The 25,047-nt window shown below is 36.0% G+C and overlaps 2 protein-coding genes and 1 pseudogene across 3 annotated transcripts in view; all 3 read right to left on the bottom strand.

Moving 5' to 3' along the window:
• BLTP3B (bridge-like lipid transfer protein family member 3B) overlaps window positions 1–25,047 on the bottom strand; it is a 111,548-nt gene that overhangs the window by 69,377 nt on the left and 17,124 nt on the right. The gene's annotated exons all lie outside the window — the stretch shown is intronic.
• Window positions 6,805–7,592, bottom strand: LOC109265392 (ubiquitin-40S ribosomal protein S27a-like). Its single transcript, XM_053895892.1, is given in 2 exon segments — window positions 6,805–7,138; window positions 7,141–7,592. Coding segments are annotated over 2 exon segments (696 nt in total). The 5' UTR covers window positions 7,547–7,592; the 3' UTR covers window positions 6,805–6,848.
• Window positions 7,634–20,787, bottom strand: LOC109265207 (60S ribosomal protein L9-like; annotated as a pseudogene).

The following is a 25,047-nucleotide window of genomic DNA, read 5'->3' as shown; positions in this document are numbered from 1 at the left end:
AAAGAACACAGATTCTCGATGATGAAAAATGAAAATTCTTAAACCTAAGAAAAAAGATTGCAAGTAACAATAAAATTTTAAATAATACTGGACATTTTCCAAGGGTTTACTGCGTTCTTTGTTTGCAATCATTATTACTTCATCTAATTCCCACGATAACCCATTAGGGTCAATACTATTTTTATTTCCACTGTTTAGATGAGTAAACATAATGAGAAACTAACATATTTGCCCAATATCTCAACTAATTATGATGATAAGAGTAATAATAAAAGAGCTAAGATGCAAGTACAATGTTCAATTCACGCCCATCTGAAAGGATGATGAACTACAGGTTGTGCACAGACACTACAAATGTCAGCAAATTGGCAAAGTACTCCAGGTCATCTACACTGAACAAGTACTGTGACGGAAGGCGAATGGCACAATTGTCCATATGGGCATTCATCCTGGCAAGATGGCCATCACTAGACTAAAACTAGAAAAACACCACAAAAGGATCCTTGAACATAAAGCCAAATCTCGCCAAGTAGGAAAAGGGCAAATATAAAGAAGAAACTATTGAGAAGATGAAGGAATAAAGTAATCTTATATTCAACTTTAAATAAAAACTGTTCAAATGAAAAAGTAAATAAATCAAACAGCCCTAAAAAATGAAAAACTGCTAACTGCCCAGGAAGTGCTTTTTTCAAAAATGAAACTACTGACAAAATTAACTACTGGGTAACAAGAGTTATCAGCCAGTCTTCTACCATTTTTTGAAACTAAATATTAAAGGAATAAGATATACAGGTTATGCCCAATACATCAACAAGAATACCTATCAATATACACATGCTTCCCATTGACTCTAAACCAGAATTTTTTGAGCCATATTTTATCTGGATTCATATTTTTTCACAGAAGGTCAACTGAGAAATGCAGAATTCATATTTAACCCATATTTGACCAGTGATGCTAGGTTATATTATACTTACCACCAATCATGTTTGGTTTAATACTATGATGTTTCCTGATAGGTTCCCACCCCTAATCATATAGGAATGGCCTGCCACTACCTCAAGGCACACTATTAGAGCTAGAAGGGAGCATTCAATGCCTACTTACTGAGAATTCACTATTCATACACATATACTGACAAGCAGTACACTCAAGATGTCCTTGCCTTTGTGCAGTTCTCAATTCAGCTGGTAGACAGAACACCAAAAAGCATGATTAAGAGAGAATACAGTACAGGGCTTTAATCTAGAGCTTCTCTGAAAACAGGGACTTTTGAGCTGATATCTAAGAATGAGTAGAAATTAACTGGGCAAGGAAAAGAAGGGAGTCAGGGAAGAAAGAGTGTTCCAAGCAGTGGGAATAAAACATACAAAGGAAGGTTCTCAGGAAGGAGGGAGCATGGTATAAAATAGAACGGAAAAAAGATCAGCATCTACAATGTAACAAGAGGGCCAGAAGAGTAGAAGATAAATCTGAAAGGACAATGGAGGGACTTGATTCTACAAGGCCTTAAGCATTACATTCATTCATTCATTCATTCATTCAATAAATTTTAATTGATACCTATAAATTAACAGACAATGGATATATGACAATGAACAAAACAGATAAAAATCTCTGCCTTCATGGAACTTAAGGGGGCTGGGTTCTGAAAAGAATGAAAAAATAAGTTAAATATATAGTAAGCCAGATTCTGACTACGGAGAAAAAAAACAAAGCAATATAGTAATAAGATAGCAGGGGCAAGCAGAGGACATTTTAATTTTTAAAGGGATGGACAGGAAAATCCTCAGTGAAAAGATGACATGTGGGCAAAAAGATCTGAAGGAAGTGAAGGAGGTAGCTATATAAATATCTAATGAAAAGAAAGCTCTAGGCCAAGGAGAAGCAAAGGTAAAAAAGTTGAGGTGGGAACATGCTTGGCATGTCTGAGAAATAGCAAGAAGGTTAATGTGGCTACAGGAAATGAACAAAAAGGCAAGACTAAAAGCAGATGGAGTAAGTTAGAGAAATAAGAGGAGACAAATCATGTGGGACCTTTAAAGCCACTCTAAGGACTCTGGTTTTTACTATGAGTAAAAATGAAAGTGATTGGTTATTGGAGATGGTTTTAACTAGAATAGGAAACTTCAACTTTTAAGGGTCACTCCACTGAGAATATATGAAAGGGTGGACATGGACAGAAGCAGGCAGCCCAGACAGGAGGTTATTGCGATACTCCAGGTAAGAGAAGATGTTGCCTTCTTCAAGAATATATGTCTTGAATCAAGAAGGAAAAGTAGGAAGTGACAGAAAGGGAACAATCTAGATATATCCTAAGGTAAAGCCAACAGGAGCTGATTAAACAGAATGAAGTCAAGGATGACTCCAAGGTTTTTACTCTGAGTAAATGGAAGGATAGAGTTGCCATTTTTCAGGGTAAAGAAAAAGAGGGAAAAATAAGTTTGGGATTAAGGATCAGAATTTAGGCTTTGAACAGTTTAATTAAGAGATGACTATTAGATAATCCAAGAAGAGATGCCAATTAGGTAGTCAGATATTGAAATCTCATTCTGTAGCTGCAGATACAAATTTGGTAATCACCAATGTTATAGATATTTGTGGCTACAAGATGAAGACAGAAAATCAAATGGCTCAAAGACTATGGTCAGAGACCACTAAGAAGACAAGGAAATGTAAAAGAAACCAATAAAGGAGATTAAAAAAGAAGAACCAGTGAGGTAGGAAAGAAACCAGGTTGTAACCAGGTTTTGTTTTTTTATTAAGGTAAGAGAAAACTCAGCAAGCTTATACACTGGTGACAATAATGCAGAAAAAAGAAAACTACTGATGGTGCAGTAAGGACAGACAATTGCTAGAGCAGAGTCCTGAGTAGATGAAAGCAGATGTGGTACACAAGAGGAGGGGTTGGCTTTGAATAGTTTTGACTTTGGAAAGCATGTAAATACATACATAAAAAAACAAAATGAGAAAGAATGAGAAAAGGGGAAGCATCTAAAATTGAAAGGAAACTTAAACAAATGAACCTAATTGTACTTTAAAAATACTGTAAGCATATTCAAGGGGAAGATAGGAAGAAAAGAAGGACAAAGGGACAGACAAAGACTATCTGAGTAACTCATGAACACAAATTTGACTCTATGTCTTTAATGGTGGGCAGGATGGGATGCGTGGGTGTGTGTGTGTGTGCATGTGGGAAGGGTTAGTGGAGAAATCAAGGAACATCCTGACTGGTTATGTACAAGAATGTTCTTGATCTCAATGGTTTTTGCAAAAGGAAAAAAGTGAAAGCACTTAAATGCCCAAGGGGAAATAATCCCTTTACTTATGATATATCATGCTACATACGTATCAGGTAATATGTGTTGCCAACCATATAAAGAAAATGCCTATATTATTATGGTGAAAATTCAAGGTTCAAAATTACAATATGATTTCAATTATGTAAAAAATGCATTAGAAAATGTCAAATATCAAGAGTACCTTTGGTTGGTAAGATTTTAGATTTCTTCATCTTTATACTTTTCTATATGTTTAAATGTTCTAATAAGTATATGCCATTTTTATAAAAACAAAAGTTCATCAGAAACCCAAAAGATAGGCCTGACAGGAGTAAAAATGAAAGATGAAAAGATTAAAATACATGTCATTAACAAGAAATTATACCTTCAATTTAGTACGTACTAAAAGGACAACATCTGCAAAGAGGATGAGCCTTAAAGTCAGACAAGTCAGTCTGAATTCTTGTTTAGCTACTTATTGTGATACCTCTCTGCCTCAGTTTGCTCACCTATAAAATGGGGAAAATAACACCACCTCACACAATTTTAGTGAGGACTAAAGATAATATGGAAAGCATCAGGTACAAAACAGATATCCAAATAACAGTTCTCTTTTTCCTTCCCTCTTTCTATTTAGATTAAATCATGAACACATTGATTATAGTTTTAACTGAACCAATATCAAAAGTTCATGTTTATCCAAATAATACTTCAAAATAGCCAAGGTATAGAGTTAATCTTGAAAACATATTAATATTGCTCATCTATTAAACTGTTTTAAATAGAAATCAGAAGACATATTGGTAACTTACATTCACAGCTATTAAAAAGCTGATTCCCTATACTGGGTAAGCAGTGTGTATATATCAAATTATTTATCTTCAATTATTCATATTAGGCATTAATTTACATATATTTCAGTTTTGTACAACTGTTTCCCAATCATTTATTAATACGTTTCTTCCAAAAACAGAAACAGGAGAATGATTCTTCAGCAACATTTGTCATAATTTAATTGACAAAGGAAAAGAAGACCTTCATTACATGTATATACTAGGCAAACAAAGGGATGAAACTCACAAAAGAGTATTAAAGGCGTGGAAGAGGTATTTTTCTACCTATGCTTTTTCCAAGTGTTGCTACAGCTCTTTGAACTAAATTGCCATCTGAGATCCCCAGATAATTGTATTACTCTACTGAATAGTATAATTGAGAAGGGCCTGATCCTAAAGAGAATAATCTGTTATATGAAATAAACCACTACTGCTCACTAAAGAACAATTTAAAGCTCTAAACAGTTATATAAACATTTTAAAACTGAACTTTAAAAATATGGTAAAAATTTAAGTCAATGAATTAAACTTCTGAATAATTATTTATTGACTGAAAATGGAGGGGTAGGAGAAATGAAACATAACATATATATAAAACCAACATAGATGTTAACAAAGACTCAAAACAAGGATAAAGGAGAAAGCTGATTGACCTGAATATATCAAAGCCGTATAACAGCACAGAACAAAGTCATAAAAATTTTAGGGCACAATTCTTACTGATTTTTTTATTTTCAAAATTCAGAAACACAGCTTCATTACTATCTACACTATTATGCCAGGCAAAGTGGTTTATTTTAAAATAAACATGTGTCCTCCACTCTAACATCAGTATTGTCAAAATAAATAAGTGTTTATTTTGAGAGACAGAGTGTGTGTGTGAGTGGAGCAGGGGCAGAGAAAGAGAATTCCAAAAAGGCTCCACGCAGTCAAGTGAAGAGCCTGATTCCAGGCTTGATCCCACAAACTGTGAGATCATGATGTGAGCCAAAATCAAGAGTCGGACCCTCAACCCTAGCATGAAATAAATTTTAATATGAATGTATATATTTTATTGGTTAATTTTATGGTTTATTTTTAACAATGTAACAATTTAAAAACATACTTAAAACATGAAAACAGCTTCTACTTCATCCAAAATTTTCTTTAATTACACATAACACATGAAAATACATTTACTAGTTTTTTCAGTAGTAACAACAAAAATAGCTAACTAGAGAAATAAAATTTCCAAATGGAAAGAATGTGTTTGACTTAGATTATGCATTTATTACATGCAAAGCACTGTGCTAAGTAGACATTTATGGCAAAACAAAGTTAAGTCCATAATCAAAGATTTATAATTTGCTTAAGGTAACAGGCGATAACGCCCAAAAAGTCAAGATTTCCAGCTTTGTAATAAAAATGCCATTTACTACACAACCTCTCTCTGTTTTAGTTTCCCTATCTGTGGAATGGAGATAATAATAATAATACCTGCTTCATGGGGCTGTTCTGAGGATTAACTGAGTTATAACATGTAAAATGCTAGGAAATGTCCCTAATACATAGGAAAACTCAGGGAGTGTTAGTTATTATTAATACAAAGACACAGGTTAAATAAAATTATGAACACAGAAACCTTATATAACGAGTGGTTAAAATTTTTCAAAAAACTTTTTTTTGGCTTGATAAAACATGAGGTATGCAACAGATCATAAATCAAAAAGCATAAATTTACTATAAAAGCATAAATGTTACTATAAATTTTAGTTGTGATTTATTTGAACTTTCATCAGATCCATTCTACAGCTACATCATAAAAACAAAGATCATAAAGTTTTATTAGCTAAAGCAACCTGAAACAGATTTCTGAAATGTACCATCTCCAAGTTAAATACAGTACTTGGGGGGTAGAATCACTTACAGCTCACAAGAATCTCATCAGAGTTTATAAACTCTTTTCTGACCCACTTACCTACCTTCTTCTACACCTACCTCTTTGCAATCATGTAATAAAACCCTGGGACATTCTTATCAAACCTCATCAGTAAATCTGCATTTCTTGAGTTATTTACTTTGTCCTGAAATTGTTTATGGTTCCTGTTATTGGACATGTTATTAAAGATTCACATCAATTTCTACCATTCTTCTAGACTTAGTAATTGGCTGTACTACTTGACAATTATTTTCTCAAATTACAGTTTTAACTAGAAATAATCGTTAAAAATTTTTTTTAATGTTTATTTTTGAGACAGAGAGAGAGAAAGGGAGAAAGGGAGAAAGGGAGGGAGGGAGGGAGGGAGGGAGAGAGAGAGAGAGAGAGAGAGAGGGAGGGAGGGAGGGAGGGAGGGAGGGAGGGAGAAAGAGATGGCACAAGCAGGAAGAGCAGAGAAAGAGGGAGACACAGAATCTAAAGCAAGCTCTAGGCTCCGAGCTGTCAGCACAGAGCCCAACGTGGGTCACACACCCACGAGCCACGAGATCATTGACCTGAGCCGAAGTCAAGATGCTTAACTAAATGAGCCCTATAGGTGCTTCCCCCCCTTTTCTTTCTTTCTTTCTTTCTTTCTTTCTTTCTTTCTTTCTTTCTTTCTTTCTTTCTTTCTTCCTTCCTTCTTTCTTTCTTTCTTTCTTTCACTTCTGAATGGTTTAATTGCCAAATAGTTGGAAATGATTATTGGTTAAGGAAAGGTCCAAATCAATACAGCTTTTTTTTTTTTTTAGTTCATATCTTTTATTAATCCATATACAATTACTTGTCTTCTGGTTTGTTAAAGCAATAGGTAAGACAACATTTGCCACAATAATGTCTGTCAAAGTGTCTGATATTAAGAATTCCAGTACATTCATCTGAAGGGCACTCCTGATGAAGGCTACTGATTTTGCCATTTTCATCCACCTTATAGTACTTCAGGACAACCAGCTTAACTTTGTTTATGTTTTTTCTTCTTGAGAGTGGTGAAAGACTTCTCTTCCTTTTCTCAGCAACACCAAGTCTCAACACAAGATGAAGAATGGACTACTTTTGAATGTTGTAATCAAAGTACATCTATCTTCCAGTTGCTTGCCAGCCAAGATCAGTCTCTGATGATCAAGAGGAATTCCTTCCTTATCTTGGATCTTGGCCTTTACATTTTCTATTATATCCAAGGGTTCAATCTCGCAAGTGATAATCTTCCCCATAAAAGTTTTCATGGAAATCTGCATCTTGCCAGCGGTTCCACCTGGCGGTGCTCTCGTGGGAAGGGCAAATCCCCAGGAACAGAGTGGGGTCCAGGAGGTTCTCGGGCCACATGGGGAAAAGCGGTTCCACTGCTGGAAGGACACCTGGCAGAGACTGTTGAAGCCACCCAGTCCCAGCAGACCCCAGAAGGCAGCCACATTCGCTGGTACTGTGGCAAGGTCGTTAAGGGTGAAGCCTGATGCCAGATGTGTGTTGTGATTTTTCATAATCCCTGAAACGCTGCTGCTACACTGTCTTGCGAACTTTTTCTGGGACGGACTGGCACCTGGCCGCAGTCCTGGGGCACCGGCAGCAGCAGGGTCCAGAGGGCGTTCCTGGGTGCAGCCGACATTCGGCCATCATTCATTCGGCCATTGCTCAGTGAGCCAAATCAAAACAACATTTATTACATCTTTAAAATATCACAAATAAGGAGCACCTGGGTGGCTCAGTCAGTTAAGCATCCGACTTCAGCTCAGGTCATGATCTCATGGTCCATGAGTTTGAGCCCTGCATTGGGCTTTGCACTGACAGCTCAGAGCCTGGAGTCTGCTTTGGATTCTGTGTCTCCCTCTCTCACTGCCCCTCCCCCACTCACTCTCTGTCTCTCAAAAGTGAATAAACGCTTAAAAAAGTTTAAAATAAAATATCACAAAAAAGTCTGAAAAATCATCCAGAATCTTGCTGTTTCTGTAGCTGGACAACTTAAACCTTATTCATCAAGCTGCTGAACTGTCCCTTTTTCAGAAACATAGATACTATCCAAAAATTTTCTGATATCCTTATTGTGTAACCATTGCTTGCTGAATCAGAGCAGCTGAGTTTGATACAAGTCAATGTCATTTCCTTCAAGAATTAACTCATTGTTCTGGGCTTGTGATACAGCACAAGCAACACCTGGCCTCACCTGTAGAAGTATTTTTCACCCAAGAAATTTTGGATTTCGACAAGAGAACCATTCTCCTGAATAACAACACTAATGGGGAAGTGAACACAGACATCTTGTAATGGAAGCCCAGTGTAACGCCCTTGATCATGTTCTGTACATGACTATAGATGGTGCAAACAATAGCCAGTTTTTCTCTATTTCCCCACCATTTGTCAACTCAGAGCCTCTTCTTTTACTTTCCAAGACTGAGTCCTACATTGATGTGACTGAAAAGTCCCTTCACAGGGTTCCTCTGGAGCCCTTTACAATAACAGTGCATCCCTTCAGAGTGATGTTGACATTTTCTGGAATGTCTGCGGTCTGATTGCTAGAATGGTCTTCATTCTCGCAGTAGATGTGGCAAAGAGAGCAGAAATAATCATCTCCATTCTGTGATATTTCATGCTATAGCATGAACAACTAGATTTTACAAGGAATTTAACAATGCATGTTAAATCGTTTGATTATGAAACTTGTAATCTGAAGTTCTTGGGAGAACTTCAAGGGGTCCAAGATACTTTATCATATTTTCAAAGGAGACTTTTAGAGCCAAAGAAAAGATAATCAAAACCACTGCCTTAAAGAAAAAGGATTAATTGTAACCATCCAGATAATAAACTTCAATATTATAATTTGATTTTCAATACTGTTATTTAACATAATTAACTTGTTATTAATAAACAAACACTGCTTAGGGTGGCTGTCCAGCTACCAGTGATTCTATCTTCCCAGAGAAAGGCTATAAATACAGGAGAAAGGTGCATACCTAAGACATTTTAACATACCCTGGGTACAGCTAATTGATCTAGAAGTTGAAAAGGCATCTAGGCTGTTTAATCAGATTCTTTCCTTCAGAAATTTGAAACTAAAATACTATTTTAGTATCAAGGTGATAAATAACAAAGGAGTATGACTGACAGAAAACATAGATCCAATATTTTAGAACATAAAGGCACCATAAGGGCGCCTGGGTGGCTCAGTTGGTAAAGCATCCAACTTTGGCTCTGGTCATGATGTCATGGTTTGTGAGTTTGAACTCGCATCAGGCTCTCTGCTGTCAGCACACAGCCCACTTTGGATCGTGTCTCCCTCTCACTCTGCCCACCCCATCCCACCCCCCACTCTCGTGCACACACTCTCTCTCAAAAATAAATAGTTAAAAAAATATATTCAAAAAAAAGTACGTAAAGGTACCATTAAAGATTCTTCTCCCATCATTGTTCCATTCTCCTAAATTGGGCCCAACTCAGACCTATAAAATAAACTAGTAAGTGAAATCACTAGCTGGTATCTCAAAATTGTGCTTCCCTACAAGGATTAAATTTTCATTGTATATGAAGACCTATTATAAAAACCAGTATCTATGTTTAAGCAAATTTAGTAGCTTTTGCTTGATTTTATTCAAAACAGTATTTCTAGAAGAGAACAAATTACCTTAAGACTACATGTTAAGATCATACAAGAGAAGATATTCCTGGAGAGACTTCCCAAAATCTGATAGACTATCAAGTCCTTTGGCTAGGAACAGTAAGTTATTAATCTGCAACTAATTACATCCTTCCATAGTCCATGGACTTCATCATGCAGACATAAAGATAACTCTACTCAAAACTAAGAAAAACAGATGAAGCTTTTCTAAGGAAACCCATATTTCCTCATTTCCTCCATTATCTAACCCCATTTACACCTTTTAATCTGGCACTCTCCTCTTAGAGTTACTTGCTTTCTTGCCCTACTCTATATGCTTTATTATCTTCAGGCTCAAAAAGTGAACTAGTTATTTTCAAAAATGTTGATATAAGATAGGTCAAGGAATACACTTTATTTCTTTTAGTACTTACAGAAACACGCACACAATTAAAATGAAAATTTCACAGAGCAATAGTTTAATACAGTCTGATATTTTCTATCCTATTTCATTCTTTCAAAAGTCATTACAACCTATCACAGAGATTTCACAAGGCAAGTATAACTCACAGTTTAACAGAAATATATAAGAAGTACATCATGACTAAGTATGAAGATTGGTTTAACATTCAAAAATCAACCAGCATAATTTACCATATTAAAAAGTAAAATCACATGATGATCTCAATGAGACATAAAAAAGCACTGGACAAAAGTCAATAGCATGCATGGAAAAATAACTCTCAACAAACTAGGAACAGAAGAGAACTTCCTCCAAACTACAGAGGACATCTATGAAAATCCTACAGCTAAAATCATACTTAAAGATGAAAGATTAAAATGTTTTGTCCCTAAAACACAGACAAGGCAAAGATATTTGCTCCTACCACTTCTATTCAGGTTCTAGCCAACAAAATGAGGCAAGAAAAAAATAAAAGACATTCTGTTTGAAAAATAAAACTGCCTTTTTTCTTCAGACGACATGATCATCTGCATAGAAAACCATACAGAATCTTTTTAAAAGGCTACAGAAACTAATAAATGAGTTGAGCAAGGTTACAGGATATAAGAGCAGTAGAAAAAAATAAAATTAATTGAAGGGACACAGGAAACAAGTGAAAGAACTCCCAATGGCTAAAGCTGGAACAATTTGGTCAATAAATTATTAGATTATAACTCAAAATATAAAATAAATATACATGAGTCCACATAGATATAAATACATGATTGAGTAAACAACTGGGAGATAAGAGTAAATCTCCCACACAGAAAATTTCCAAATAACTTATGTTTTCTCTATTTCAATCTCAGGGAAGTGGAACATAACCCTTCATTCCTTTTGTGTATGGCTGCTTTTCTTTCCAAAGTATACAGTATGAAAGTGAGCAAAAGAGTAACTTTATGGTGGAGAATCTGACAAAGGCCAACATGGACAATATGACATGTTGATAGTAGGTACTTTTGATATGACATAATAAAAATGGCATTTTTCCTCTGTGATCTTTTTGCCAAAAACCCATAACCCATTCTAGTCATGAGAAAAAACATTACACAATAATTGATTGAGACACACTCAACAAAATATCTAACCAATCTTACTGAAAACTCTCAAGACCATCAAAATGAAGGAAAGTGTGAGAAACACCCAGGAGGAGCCTAAAAAACATGATCACTAAATATAATGTGATATTCACAATGAGACGTTAGGTAAAAAAGGAACAAAAAAAGGACGTTAGGTAAAACTTAAGGAAATTCAAATGAAGTATAGGCTATACTTAATAAGAATTTATAGGGGCGCCTAGGTGGCTCAGTCGGTTAAGCGTCCGACTTCGGCTCAGGTCATGATCTTGCGGTTTGTGAGTTCGGCCCCGCATCGGGCTCTGTGCTGACGGCTCGGAGCCTGCAGCCTGCTTTGAATTCTATGTCTCCCTCTCTCTCTGCCCCGACCCTGCTCATACTCTGTGTATCTCTGTCTCTCAAAAATAAATAAATGTTAAAAAAAATTTTAATAAAAATAATAGTTTATAAATATTGGCTCATTAATTGAGACAAATGTACCATACTAATATAAAATATTAATAATAAGAGATGGACTCCAATGCTATTGAATCCTGTCCTTTTCATTTTTTTAAATAGGCCATGAATAGCTAATTCTTAAAATCTTGTTTTTCTCAACCATAGAAAAATCTGTCATGTATACCTTATATCAAAGGGGTAAATGAAAGGTTCTAATGACTCATGAAAATTGTTTGAGAGCATAAACCCAAAGCATAACACAGAAAAATTCTTATTAAAACTATGAGAAGCCTAATAAAAATCTTTGCTATAGGCCTCTCCACCGATATTACTTCTTAAATAATAAAATTTTCCAGCAATTCTTATATGCAGATTTTTGTTTTAGTAACTTAGCAGAGAACATTGTGCAGGGGAATAAACGGCTGCCTCAGAACTGCTGCTCAGAATAAATATTTATAAACCTGCCAACCTGGCACTGATTTTTTATAGAATGAATGCAAGCAAGAAATCCAAAGCTTATTTTTTTTTCACAGAAAAATATTTTTAATACAGACTTTCAGCAGAGAAGTTGACCAGTATATCCTAGTAAAATGAGATAAATGAACAGTGTTTCACTGCACTATATGGTAATCCCTCCACAAAAATAAAAATAACTGCAACAGAAGGGAGTCTGGGTGGCTCAGTCAGTTAAGCTTCTGACTTCAGCTCAGGTCATGATCTCACAGTACGTGGGTTCGAGCTCCGCTTCGAGCTCCGTGCTGACAGCTCAGAGCCTGGAGCCTGCTTCGGATTCTGTGTCTCCCTCTCACTCTGCCCCTCCCCTGCTCATGCTCTGTCTCTCTTTCTTTCTCTCTCTCAAGAATAAATAATAACTACCATAGAGGAAATCACACACGTAAACAATTGGGGAGATGGGATGTGAGGTATATGAAAACTCTCTGTATTATCTTTACCACTTTCCTATAAACCTGAAAGTATTCCAAAATAAAAACCTTATTTTAAAAGGTCATTTAAGTTGCATATAGAAAGTTTATCTATTTTGTTGTATTTTGTTGTATTACACTAAAAAAAAAACATACATTATACATTATTTCCATGTGCTAGCAGCAATTGGAAACTGAAAATTTTAAAGTACCACTTACATTAATATGACAAGCATGAAATTTTTAGGGATAAATCTGATAAAGGTATATAAGACCTATATATTGTAATTTTAAAAGACATAAATAAAGGGAGAAATAACACATAGGTAGATCAGAGGACTCAGTATTTTAAAGATGTCAAGTTTCCTCAAATAGAATTATAGACCCTAAGCAAATGCCCAGCAGACTTTTTGGTAGAAACAGGCTGATTCTGAAATTTATGTAAATATATAAGATGTAGAATGTCTAACTTTAAAAAAGATGAACAGAGTTGGAGGCCTTGTACTACCAATTTCAAGACTTCTTAAAAACCTACACTGGGGCACATCACTGGCTCAGTCAGTACAGCATGCAACTCTCAGGGGTCATGAGTTCAAGTCCTACATTGGGCAAAGAGCTTACTTATTAAGCAAACAAACAAACAAACAAAAAAAACCCCACAACAAAACAAAACAAAACCCTACAGCATTCAAAATAGTCTGAGACTGGTGTAAAGATAGACAAATGAACAACAGAGCAAAATGGAGCGTCCTGAAATAGAACCAAATTTATAGTAAGGGGATTTTCAACAAATGTGCAAAAGCAAATCAATAAGAAAAAGCATTTTTAATAAACTGTGGGAACAACTGTATAGCCACTGCCAAAAGAAAAAGAAAAAAAAAAAACAAACCTTGATACTTACCTCACATCATAAACAAACATTTAAATATAACTAGATCACAGACCAAAAGCCAGTAACTGAATCTATAAAATTGCTGTAAGAAAATAAAGTAGAAAATCTTGGTGATATTGGGCCTGGCAAAGATTTCTTTAACATAACAAAAACATGCACAAATCATAAAAGCGAAACCAATACTTTAAGTTTTATCAAAATTAAAAACCCGCCTATCAAAAACACTGTTACTAAAGGAGAAACCACAGAGGGAGAGAAAATATTTATGAAACGTGTTTGAAAAAGGACTTGTGTCTACAGTACATAAAGAACTCTTGCAATTCAAAAGTAAGACAACTCATTAATTAGCTAGACAAAAGATTTAAACAGACCCGCAAACCAAAGAAGACATACAGATGGCAGATAAGCAGATGAAAAGATGTACAATATAGCCAGTCAATTGGGAATTGCAAATTAAAAACCACAGTAACACACCATTACTTACCACTAAAATGAGAAAATTAAAAAGACTGACAATAATGAGTATTGTTGAAGATGCGGAGCGACTGGAACTCTAATCTTACATATTTGCTGGTGAGAACATAACATGTACACTTTGGAAAGCTGTTTACCAGTTCCTTAAAAATTTATGTATATACCTATCTATAACCCAACCATTCTACTCCTAGGCATTTACCCAAGGGAAATAAAAAGCATGTATCCTCACAAAGACTTATACATGAATGTTTACAGTAGCTTCATTTGTAATAGTAGAAAACTGGAAACAAACTAAATGATCATCAGTAGGTAAATAAACACCTTGTGACATATTCAAAATGGAATATATTCAGCAGTAAGAGAGAATGCATAAAACAGATTAATTGTAAAATAATTATGCCGAGGGCAAGAGGTCAAAAAAAGGTATACTATATGATTCACTTATACAAAATTCTAGAAAATGCAAATTAATCTACATGAAATAGATTATACAATAATAAAAGATGAGGCAGGAGGAGAGGAAGGAGAAAATTACCAAGGGGCATGAGGAAACTTAAGGGCATATGTCAAAATTTATCAAGCTGTATACCTTAAATATGTGCAGTTTAATTGCATGTAAATCAATTATATTTCAATAAATCTGTTTAAGTCATATATACTTTTTTAAATGTTTATTTATTTTTGAGAGAGACAGAGATTGCATGCATGCACACAGTGGCAGGGGAGGGGCAAAGAGGAAGACAAAGATTCCCAAGTAGGATCCACACTGCAAGCAGAGCCCAACACAGGGCTCAAACCCATGAACTGTGAGATCATGACCTGAGCTGAAACCAAGTTGGATGCTCAACCAACTGAGCCACCAAGCTTCCCCACTTTTTTTTTTTTTTAATGTTTATTTATTCGGGGGGGGTGGGGAGTGTTCGTGTGTGCAAGTGGGGTAGAGGCAGGGAGACAGGATCCCCTTTATCGCATATTACAATAATAATCAAGATAAACTATAAATTGAGAATGCTCAAAAATGAAGGTAATTTATAATGAACACACCTTGACACACACACACACACACACACACACACACACACACACACAAACCTATGTGTACAGGTGTATACATACTTCCTAATAAAAAAGAAAATGGACTAGTTAACTTAATGAAATACAAGGAAATAAGAATTTTTAAGGGGCACCTGACTGGCTCAGTTGGTTAAGCATCCAACTCTTGGTTTCAACTTAGGTCATGACCTCACAGTGGTAAGACTGAGCCCCATGTCAGGTTCTACACCAATCGTGGAGCCTGCTTGGGATTTTCTCTCTGTCCCTTCCTGGCTTATACATGTGCATGCTCTCTCTCAAAATAAACATTATTTTTTTTAAAAGAATTTTTAAGGGGCTCCTGGGTGGCTCAGTCGGTTAAGCGTCTGACTTCAGCTCAGGTTATGATCTCATGGTTTGGGAGGCTCTGTGCTGACAGGTCAGAAGCCTGGAGCCTGCTTCAGATTCTGTCTCCCTCTCTGCCCCTCCCATGCTCATGCTCTCTCTCTCAATAATAAATAAACGTTAAAAAAATAAAAATTAAAAAAAAAAAGAATTTTTAAGATATTTGAGTCACAGCTTTTTGAAAAGCATACTACTCATAATCTGAAGATATGGGCAGTTTTCAGCCAAGTTAAAAAAAAAAACAAAACTGAGTAGATCCATAAGCAGCCGTTATACTATCAAAGAATATCAAATAATTTTAGAATTTTAGCACCTGAAAAGTTCCTCTAATCCAACATCGTCATTTTACAGTATGAAATGTGAAGCCCAGAAGGGTTTAAGTCAACTGCTAAGGTCACATCAAGGCAGAGCCAAGACTATAATCAAATTTGTATAATTTTAATTTAAAAGGAATTTCAAGATCAATCATCATTTCATTATCATACTGATCAATTTTCAATTCAACAATATTTAATGAACATTTCCTAGGCATTGTAGGAGTATATGGCAATTCTTACCTTCAAGTTTTCAATGTCAATTTGAGGCCTATTAAATATTTCAGTCATAAGTGCTATTTTCTTTAAAGAAACCTCTGGCATTAATAGAAGGATCAAGTTATGCTCATAATAAATTCTCTCTCTTTTTTTTTTTAAGTATTCTCAATTTACAGAGTTTGTTTGGCTTGGTTATTTTTATAATACACATATAAAGGAAATCAACCAATCTTGTCTAGCCAATTTTTTCACATTTAAAGAATTGAACACTTTTAAAGAATGGAAAGGTTGCAAAGTTGGCAGCCTGTGAGCTATGTTTTACCCACAAGTACATTTTGTCTGTCTGCATAGTGTTTTAAAAAACCTAAATGTGTGGCTAACATTTACAATTAGCACACCTTGTATTAAAATCTGGGTTTCCTGGGGCGCCTGGGTGGCGCAGTCGGTTGGGCGTCCGACTTCAGCCAGGTCACGATCTCGCAGTCCGTGAGTTCGAGCCCCGCGTCAGGCTCTGGGCTGATGGCTCAGAGCCTGGAGCCTGTTTCCGATTCTGTGTCTCCCTCTCTCTCTGCCCCTCCCCCGTTCATGCTCTGTCTCTCTCTGTCCCAAAAATAAATAAATGTTGAAAAAAAAATTTAAAAAAAAAAAAAAAAAAAAAAATCTGGGTTTCCTAATTTCGTTGAAACACTGGAAGATCTGACACAACGAGACATGCATCCTTCATGGCAAAAACTGACCAATGATTAGACTCTTGGATACCTTAGACAAATAAGACATAATTACAACTTTCAAAAACCTCACAGTTATTAGAGATAAGCACATAAGCAAGTCATGGCAGTCCTTACAGTTTTACTATGTGCCAAACACTGTGTGACAGATATTACACTAAAAATGAAAATAGGGGCACCTGGGTGGCTCAGTCAGTTAAGCGTCCGACTTCAGCTCAGGTCATGATCTCACGGCTAGTGAGTTCGAACCCCGCGTCGGGCTCTGTGCTGACAGCCCAGAGCCTGGAGCCTGCTTTGGATTCTGTGACTCCCTCTCTCTCTCTCTGCCCCTCCCCTGCTCATGCTCTGTCTCTCTGTGTCTCTCAAAAAATAAATACATGTTAAAAAAAATTGTTTAAAAAAATGAAAATAGAATAAGATGGAGGTACCAAAGAAGTGATAATCATTTGTCAAAAATACTGTTTTGGGAAGGCTTCATGGAGAAGAAAGAACTTGAGCTGTGTTTTTTAAGAGTAATGTTTCTTCCAGGTGAACAGGAGAGAAGAGGACATTTTAGGAACAGCCAACTGCCATGTTCACAGTTATAGGATCACATAAGTAGGCATGGTTGAAATACAAGGCATCATGCAGTTTGTGAAGAAATAGTATGCCTTTGAAAGATGGACTGAAGGCCAGATCAAGAAGGACTCTTGTATCGGATGCTGAGGAATGTGAGTTTCATCCTATACATCAGTATTGTTCTCACAGTGCTCCTAAGGAGATTACTCATGATTCAACATAGCTGTGAGAACAAATAAAAAGGGAAAAGGTATAATAGCTGATTGCCCTAGTTACTGATTCAACTAAATTACTAAAAGATAATTTATGAGCATAGCCTGATCCTTGTTCTGTTAACAGAACAAGAGGAGCCCTACTTTGCCTACCTTACGTAGTTGTTCTATTTTAAAATTCCTTTGAACAAAAAAATTCTGTTATAAACAAATTTATTTTTTAAAAAGCTTGAACATGAGCCATTAAAAATATTTTACCAATCTTTACCCAATACACTACATTAACAAAACAAAGGATAAAAATCATATGATCATCTAAATAGATGCAGAAAAAGCATGTGACAAAATTCAACATCTATTTATGATAAAAACCCTCAACAAAGTGGTTATAGAAGAAATCTACCCCTCAACATAATACAGGCCCTATGACAAATCCACAGCTAACATCATACTGAAAAGTGAAAAGCTGAAGGAATTTCCTCTAAGACAATGATGCCCACTCTCACCACTTTTATTCAACATAGTATTCAAAGTCCTAGCCACAGTAGTTAGTTAAGAATTGGAAAGGAAGAAATAAAATTGTCAATTTGTAGATGACATAATACAATATATAGAAAACCCTACAGATTCCACAAAAAAAAAACCTACTAATACAAACTAATAAATGAAAATTAACATACAGAAATAGATTGCACTAATAATGAACTATCAGAAAGAAATTAAGAAAACAATCCCATTTACAACTGCACCAAAAAGAATAAAATATCTAGGAATAAATTTTATTAGGGAATGAAAGACCTACATTCTGTAAAACACTGATGAAAGAAATTGAAGACAGCAAAAATAAATGGAAAGATATTCTGTGCTCATGGAACTGAAGAATTAATAGTGTTTAAATGTCCGTATTACCCAAAGCAATCTATAGATTCAACGCAATCCCCATCAAAACACCAATGGAATTTTTCACAGAACTAAAACAAAGAATCCCAAAACTTGCATGGATCCACGAAAAGACCCTGAACAGCCAAAACAATCTTGAGAAAAAACAAAGCTAGAGATTATCACACTTCCTGATTTCAAATACTACAAAGCTGCAGTAATCAAAACAGTATAGTACTGGCATAAAAACGCAGACACATATATCAGTGAAACAGAAAAGAGAGCTCAGAAATAAACCCACACATACATGTTCAATCTATCTATAACAAAGAAAGCAAGAATATACAATGGGGAAAAATAGTCTCTTCAATAAATGGTATTGGGAAAATTGGACAGCCATATGCAAAAAAATTAAACTGGACCACAAAAACAAACTCAAAATGAATTAAGGATTTGAATGTGAGGCCAGAAACCATGAAATCCCTAGGGGGGAAAAGAAAACAGATGATAAGCCTTTTAACATTGGTCTTACTCATATTTTTTTGAACCAGTCTTCTCAGGCAAGGGCAACAAAAGGTAAAATGAATATATGGCATCATATCAAGCTACCAGCTTTTGCACAGCAGAAGAAACCCTAAACAAAATAAAAAACAACCTAACTGAATGGAAGAAGACATTTACAAATTATACATCTGATAAGGGATTAATATCCAAAATATACAATGAACTTACACAACTTAATACATACATTTAAAAAAAAACCTACTTAAAAATGAGGAAAGGATCTGAATATTCTCCTAAGGAAGACATACAAATGGCCAACAGACACATGAAAAGATGCTCAACATCAATAATCATCAGGGAAATACAAAGCAAAAGCACAAGGAGATATCACTTCATACCAGTCAGAATGGCTATTATCAAAAGGACAAAAAATAACAGGTGTTGGCAAGGATGTGAAGAAAAGGGAACCTTCATACACTGTTGGTAGGAATGTAAAGTGGTGCAGCCACTATGTAAAACAATATGGAGGCACCTCAAAAAATTAAAATTAGAGCTACCACACAATCCATCAATTAAATTTCTAGGTATTTATCCAAGAAAACCAACAACCACCAATTCAAAGAGATATATGCACATCTATGTTCACTGTAGCATTAGCCAAGGGAAGGAAGCAATCTAACTGTCCATCAATAGATGAATGGATAAACAAGATGTGGTGTATATATACACAATGGAATATTACTCAGCCATAAAAAAGAATGAAATCTTGACATTTAAAACATGGATAGACCTAGAGGGTTTTATGTTACAAGAAGTCAAAGACAAATACCATAGGACTTGACTTATATGTAGAATCTAAAAAGCAAAGCAAATGAACAAACAAAAAAGAAAGAGACTCACAGATGTAGGAAGCAAGCTACCAGACTGGAGAGGGGGTTGGGGGCTGGGCAAAATAGGTGAAGGATTTTAAGAGGTACATATTTCCAGTTACAACATAAGTAAGCCATGGGGATGTAATGCACATCATAAGTACTATAGCCAACAATATTGTAACAATTTTGTATGGTGACAGATGATGACTTATTGTGGGATCGTTTTAAAATGAACAGTATAAAATTTCACTATGATGTACACCTAAAATTAATGGAATATTGTGTCAATTATATTTCAATTAAAAAAATGAAAGACTTTGAGGAGAAAGTTAAGATTGTGGAGGAGTAGGGTGACCCCAAGCTTGCCTCCTACCTTGAACACAGCTAGATAAATATCAAATCATTCTGAATACCCAAGAAATCAATCAGAGGTCTTAGAGAACAAAGTTGCAAGTCTACAAGCAGAAAAAATGACCCATGGAAGGTAGGCGTTGCAGAGAGTTGATTTGGGGGAGAAAAGTGCCACAGCCGCAGCAGAGGAGACAGCCCAGATCGCAGAGAGAGGAGTGAGAGAGAATAAGAGAGAAAAATAAAAAAAAAATTAAAATTAAAAAGTGAAAACATGTACAGGGACCTGCACACGAAAACTGTTCCCCAAAACCATTGACTGGGAAAAAGGGGAGGGTTTAAATACTACCAATTTTTATAAACAGTCGAGAGCAGAGTATGAAGTTTGAGAAGTTAGTGCTGTTGCCAGGGTCACGCCTAACACTGCTTGGGGGAAAGAGGGTGGAGCCCTAGAAGCTGGCTAGGCAGTCTCAGGATCTCCTGAGTGCAGGAGAAGCAGCAGTTCCCCTGCTTAGAGTGCATTTGGTAGAGGTGATATAGCCTCTCTGCACTCAAAGGACCCTGCTGGCACCATCAAGCTACCCCATTCACTGGCATGGGAACAAAGACACAGGTTGAGAGCAGCAAACCCTGGCACTGGCTGTGTTTTACAACTTACCATAAAATCCAAACACTGTGCTGTGGCACAACTGTTTTCTGGGATAAGCCAGCACAGGATACAGCGCCGCAAGACCCTCCCCCAAAGGATCAGCATGGGTCTGTTCCACTGGATTCACTGAAGTGTAGTTTTGAAAACCAGCCTCACAGGAGATAAAACACAGGAGTGCTGACAGGTGGACAGCTCAGACAAAAGGTGAGGGCAGAAATCTGATGGAAGCCGGGGACACAGGGGGGCAATAATTTGTTCATCTGTGAAGGCTTCCTAGGGAGTGCTAGGCATGGGCTTCCTTATCTAAAGATGGGAGAGTGGGGCAAAGCAATATTTACCCCTCGTCAACCAGCAGTGGTGGGCCTCAGTGAGACAAAAACGGCACCACCAAATGAAGACCAGAACCACTTACACCAAGCTCTGCCCACCTGCATCCTGCAGACGCCATCTCCACTTGGGCAAGTGCACCAGAGAATCAGAGCAGCAGGCCCCTTCCCTCAGATGACCAGCACAAGCCTCTCAGAGGCACCAAGCCTACTGATCAGAGTGCTGCAAAGCATCAGCTCTTGGGGAAACTGGATCTAACTTCCTTTGAGTTTGTTTTATTTTTGTTTTTTGTTTTGTATACAGAAAGAGTAATTTTAATTTTAAGTACTTTAAATTTTATTATCCTTTTTGGGTTTTTTTTCCTATCAAGCTTCTCTTAACAAGAAGACCAAAACACATCCAGGATCTACTTCCTTTATTCTTTTTTAATTTTTAAATTTATTTTATTTTTTATTTTATTTTTTTTGACCTCCAAAATAACAAGACGGCGAATTCACCACAAAAGAAAGGACAGGAAGAAATGGCAGCCAGAGATTTAATCAGTAGAAATGTAAGTAAGATGTCTGAACTAGAATAAAACAACAATTATAAGGATTCTAGCTGGGCTTGGAAAAAAGCATAGGAGACACTAGAGAATCCCTTACTGCAAACATAAAAAAACTAAAATCTAGTCAATTAAAAATGTTATAACTGAGATGCAAACTCGAATAGATGCCACAAGAACAAAGACGGATGAAGCAGAGGAGTAAATCAGTGATAAAGATAAAACTATGGAAAATAATGAAGCTGGAAATACAAGAGAAACAAAGGTAATAGATTACAAAGGTGAATTTAGAGAACTCAGCAACTTATAAAACATAATTAATATTTGCATCATAAGAGTCCCAGAAAATGAAGAGAGAGAGAAAAAGGGGCAGAAGGTTTATTTGAACAAATTATAGCTGAAAACATCCATAATCTGGGGAAAGACAAAGACATCAAAGTCCAAGAAGCACAAAGAACTCCCATTAAATTCAATAAAAGCCAGCCAAGGCCAAGGCATATCATAGTCAAATTCATACAATACAGAGAAGGAAGAAATCCTGACAGCAGCAAGGGAAAAATAAGTCCTTCACCTACAAACGAAGACAGATCAGGTCAGTAGATCTGTCCACAGAAACTCAGCAGGCCAGAAGAGAAAGGCAGGATATATTCAACTGCTGAATGGGAATAATATGCAGCCAAGAATACCTTATCCAACAAGGCATAGAAATCAGAATAGAAAGAGAGATAAAGAGTTTCCCAGACAAACAACAAAAAAAAACCTAAAAGAGTTCATGACCACTAAACCAGCCCTGCAAGAAATATTAAGGGAAACTTTAAGGGGGACACTTTGAGTTGGGGGGAAAAAAGACCAAAAGGAACAAAGATTAGAAAGGAACAGAGAATATCACCAGAACCAACTTTGCAGGTAACACAATAGCACTAAATTCATATCTTTAAATTATCACTCTGAATGTAAATGGGCTAAATGCTCCAATCAAAAAACACAGGGTGTCAGAATGGATTAAAAAAAAAAACAAAAAACAAAAAACAAGATCCATCTATACGCTGCCTACAAAACTCATTTATTTTTTTAATGTTTATTTATTTTTGAGAGAGAGAAAGACAGAGTGCAAGTGGGGGAGGGACAAAGAGAGAAGGAGATAGAATCTGAAGCAGGCTCCAGGCTCCGAGCTGTCAGCATAGAGCCCAACGAGGGGCTCAAACTCATGGACTGAGAGATCATGGCCTGAGGTGAAGTCAGATGCTTAACCGACTGAGCCACCCAGGTGCCCCTACAAAACTCATTTTGTATCCAAAAACACCTGCAGATGGAAAGTGAGGGATGAAGAACCATCTATCATGATAATGGACATCAAAAGAAATCTGGAATAGCCATCTTATATCAGAAAAATGAGATTTTAAACCAATGATTATAACAAGAGATGAAGAAGGGCATTACATCATAAATAAGGGGTCTATCCATCAAGAAGATCTAATGATTGTAAATATTTATGCCCCCAACTTGGAAGTACCCAAATATATAAATCAATTAATAACAAACATAAACTAACTCATTGTTAATAATACAATAATAGTAAGGGACTTTAATACCCCACTTACAGAAATGGACAGATCATCTAAGCAGAAAATCAACAAGGAAGCAATGGCTCTGAATGACACATTGGACTAGATGGACTTAACAGATATATTCAGAACATTTCATCCTAAAGCAGCAGAATATACATTCTTCTCAAATGCACATGGACCATTATCCAGAATATATCACATACTGTGTCACAAATCAGGTCTCAACACGTACAAAAAGATTGAGCTCATACCGTACATATTTTCAGACCACAACACTATGAAACTTGAACTCAAGCACAAGAAAAAATTTGGAAAGACCATAAATACATGGAGATTAAAGAACATACTACTAAAGAATGAGCGGATTAACCAGGAAATTAAAAAAGAAATATAAAATAGATGGAAGCATATGAAAATGAAAACAAGATGGTCCAAAACCTTTGGGATGCAGCAAAGGCTGCTTCCCCCTAAGAGGAAAGTATATTGCAATATAGGCAAGAAAAGTCTCAAATACACAAACTGACCTTACACCTAAAGGAGCTAGAAAAGGAAAGCAAATAAAGCATAAAGCTAGCAGAAGGGGAATAATAAAGATTAGAGCAGAAATAAATGATATAAAAACAAACAAACAAAAACAGTATAAGAGATCAACAAAACTAAGAGCTGGTTCTTCAAAAGAGTTAATAAAATTGGTAAACCCCTAGCCAGACTTATCAAAAAACAAAAGAGAAAGGACCCAAATAATTAAAACCATGAATGAAAGGGGAGATAACAACCAATACCACAGAAATATAGTTATTATAAGAGAACACTATGAAAAGTTATATGCCAACAAACTGGACAATCTGGAAGAAATGGACAAATTCCTAGACACTTAAACACTACCAAACTGAAGCAGGAAGAAATAAAAACTTTGAACAGATAACCAGCAAAGAAACTGAGTCAATATTCAAAAATCTCCCAACAAACAAAAACCCTGGGACCGATGGCTTCCCAGGGGAATTTTGCCAGACATTTAAAGAAGAGTTAATACCTATTCTTCTCAAACTGTTCCAAAAAATAGAAATGGAAGGAAAACGTCCAAACTCATTCTACGAGATCAGCATTACCTTGATTCCAAAATCGGACAAAGAACCAACTAAAACAGAGAAATTACAGGCCAATATCCCTGATGAACATGGATGCAAAAATTCTCAACAAGATACTAGCAAATCAAATTCAAAAGTACATTAAAAGTATTCACCAAAATCAAGTGGAATTTATTCCTGGGCTGCAGAGCTGGTTCAATATCTGCAAATCAATCAACTGATACACCACATTAATAAAAGAAAGGATAAGAACCATTGATCCTGTCAATAGATGGATAAAAAGATTCTGACAAAATACAGCATCCATTCTTGACAAAAACCGTCAACAAAGTAGGGATAGATGGAACATACCTCAACATCATAAAGGCCACATATGAAAGAGCCACAGCTAATATTCTCAATGGGGAAAAACTGAGAGCCTTTCCTCTATGGTCAAAAACAAGACGAGGATGTCCACTCTCACCATTACTATTTATTATAGTACTGGAAGTCTTAGCCTCAGCAATCAGACAACTAAAAGAAATAAAAGGCATCCACAATGGCAAGGAAGAAGTCAAACTTTCACCATTTGCAGATAAAATGATACTCTATATGGAAAACTCAAAAAAATTGCTAGAATACATGAATTCAGCAAAGTCACAGGATATAAAATCAATGTACAGAAATCAGTTATATTTCTGTACACCAATAACAAAGCAGCAGAAAAAGAAATCAAGGAATTGATCACACTTGGAATTGCACCAAAAACAATAAGATACCCTGCAATAAACCTAACCAAAAAGGTGAAAGACCTATTACCTAAAAACTACAGAACACTCAGGAAAGAAATTAAAGAGGA

Source organism: Panthera pardus, unplaced genomic scaffold, assembly GCF_024362965.1.
Source record: "Panthera pardus isolate Hobbes unplaced genomic scaffold, ASM2436296v1 HiC_scaffold_6, whole genome shotgun sequence".
In the NCBI taxonomy this organism is placed as follows: domain Eukaryota; kingdom Metazoa; phylum Chordata; class Mammalia; order Carnivora; family Felidae; genus Panthera; species Panthera pardus.
This window is presented reverse-complemented; position numbering and strand designations above follow the sequence as displayed.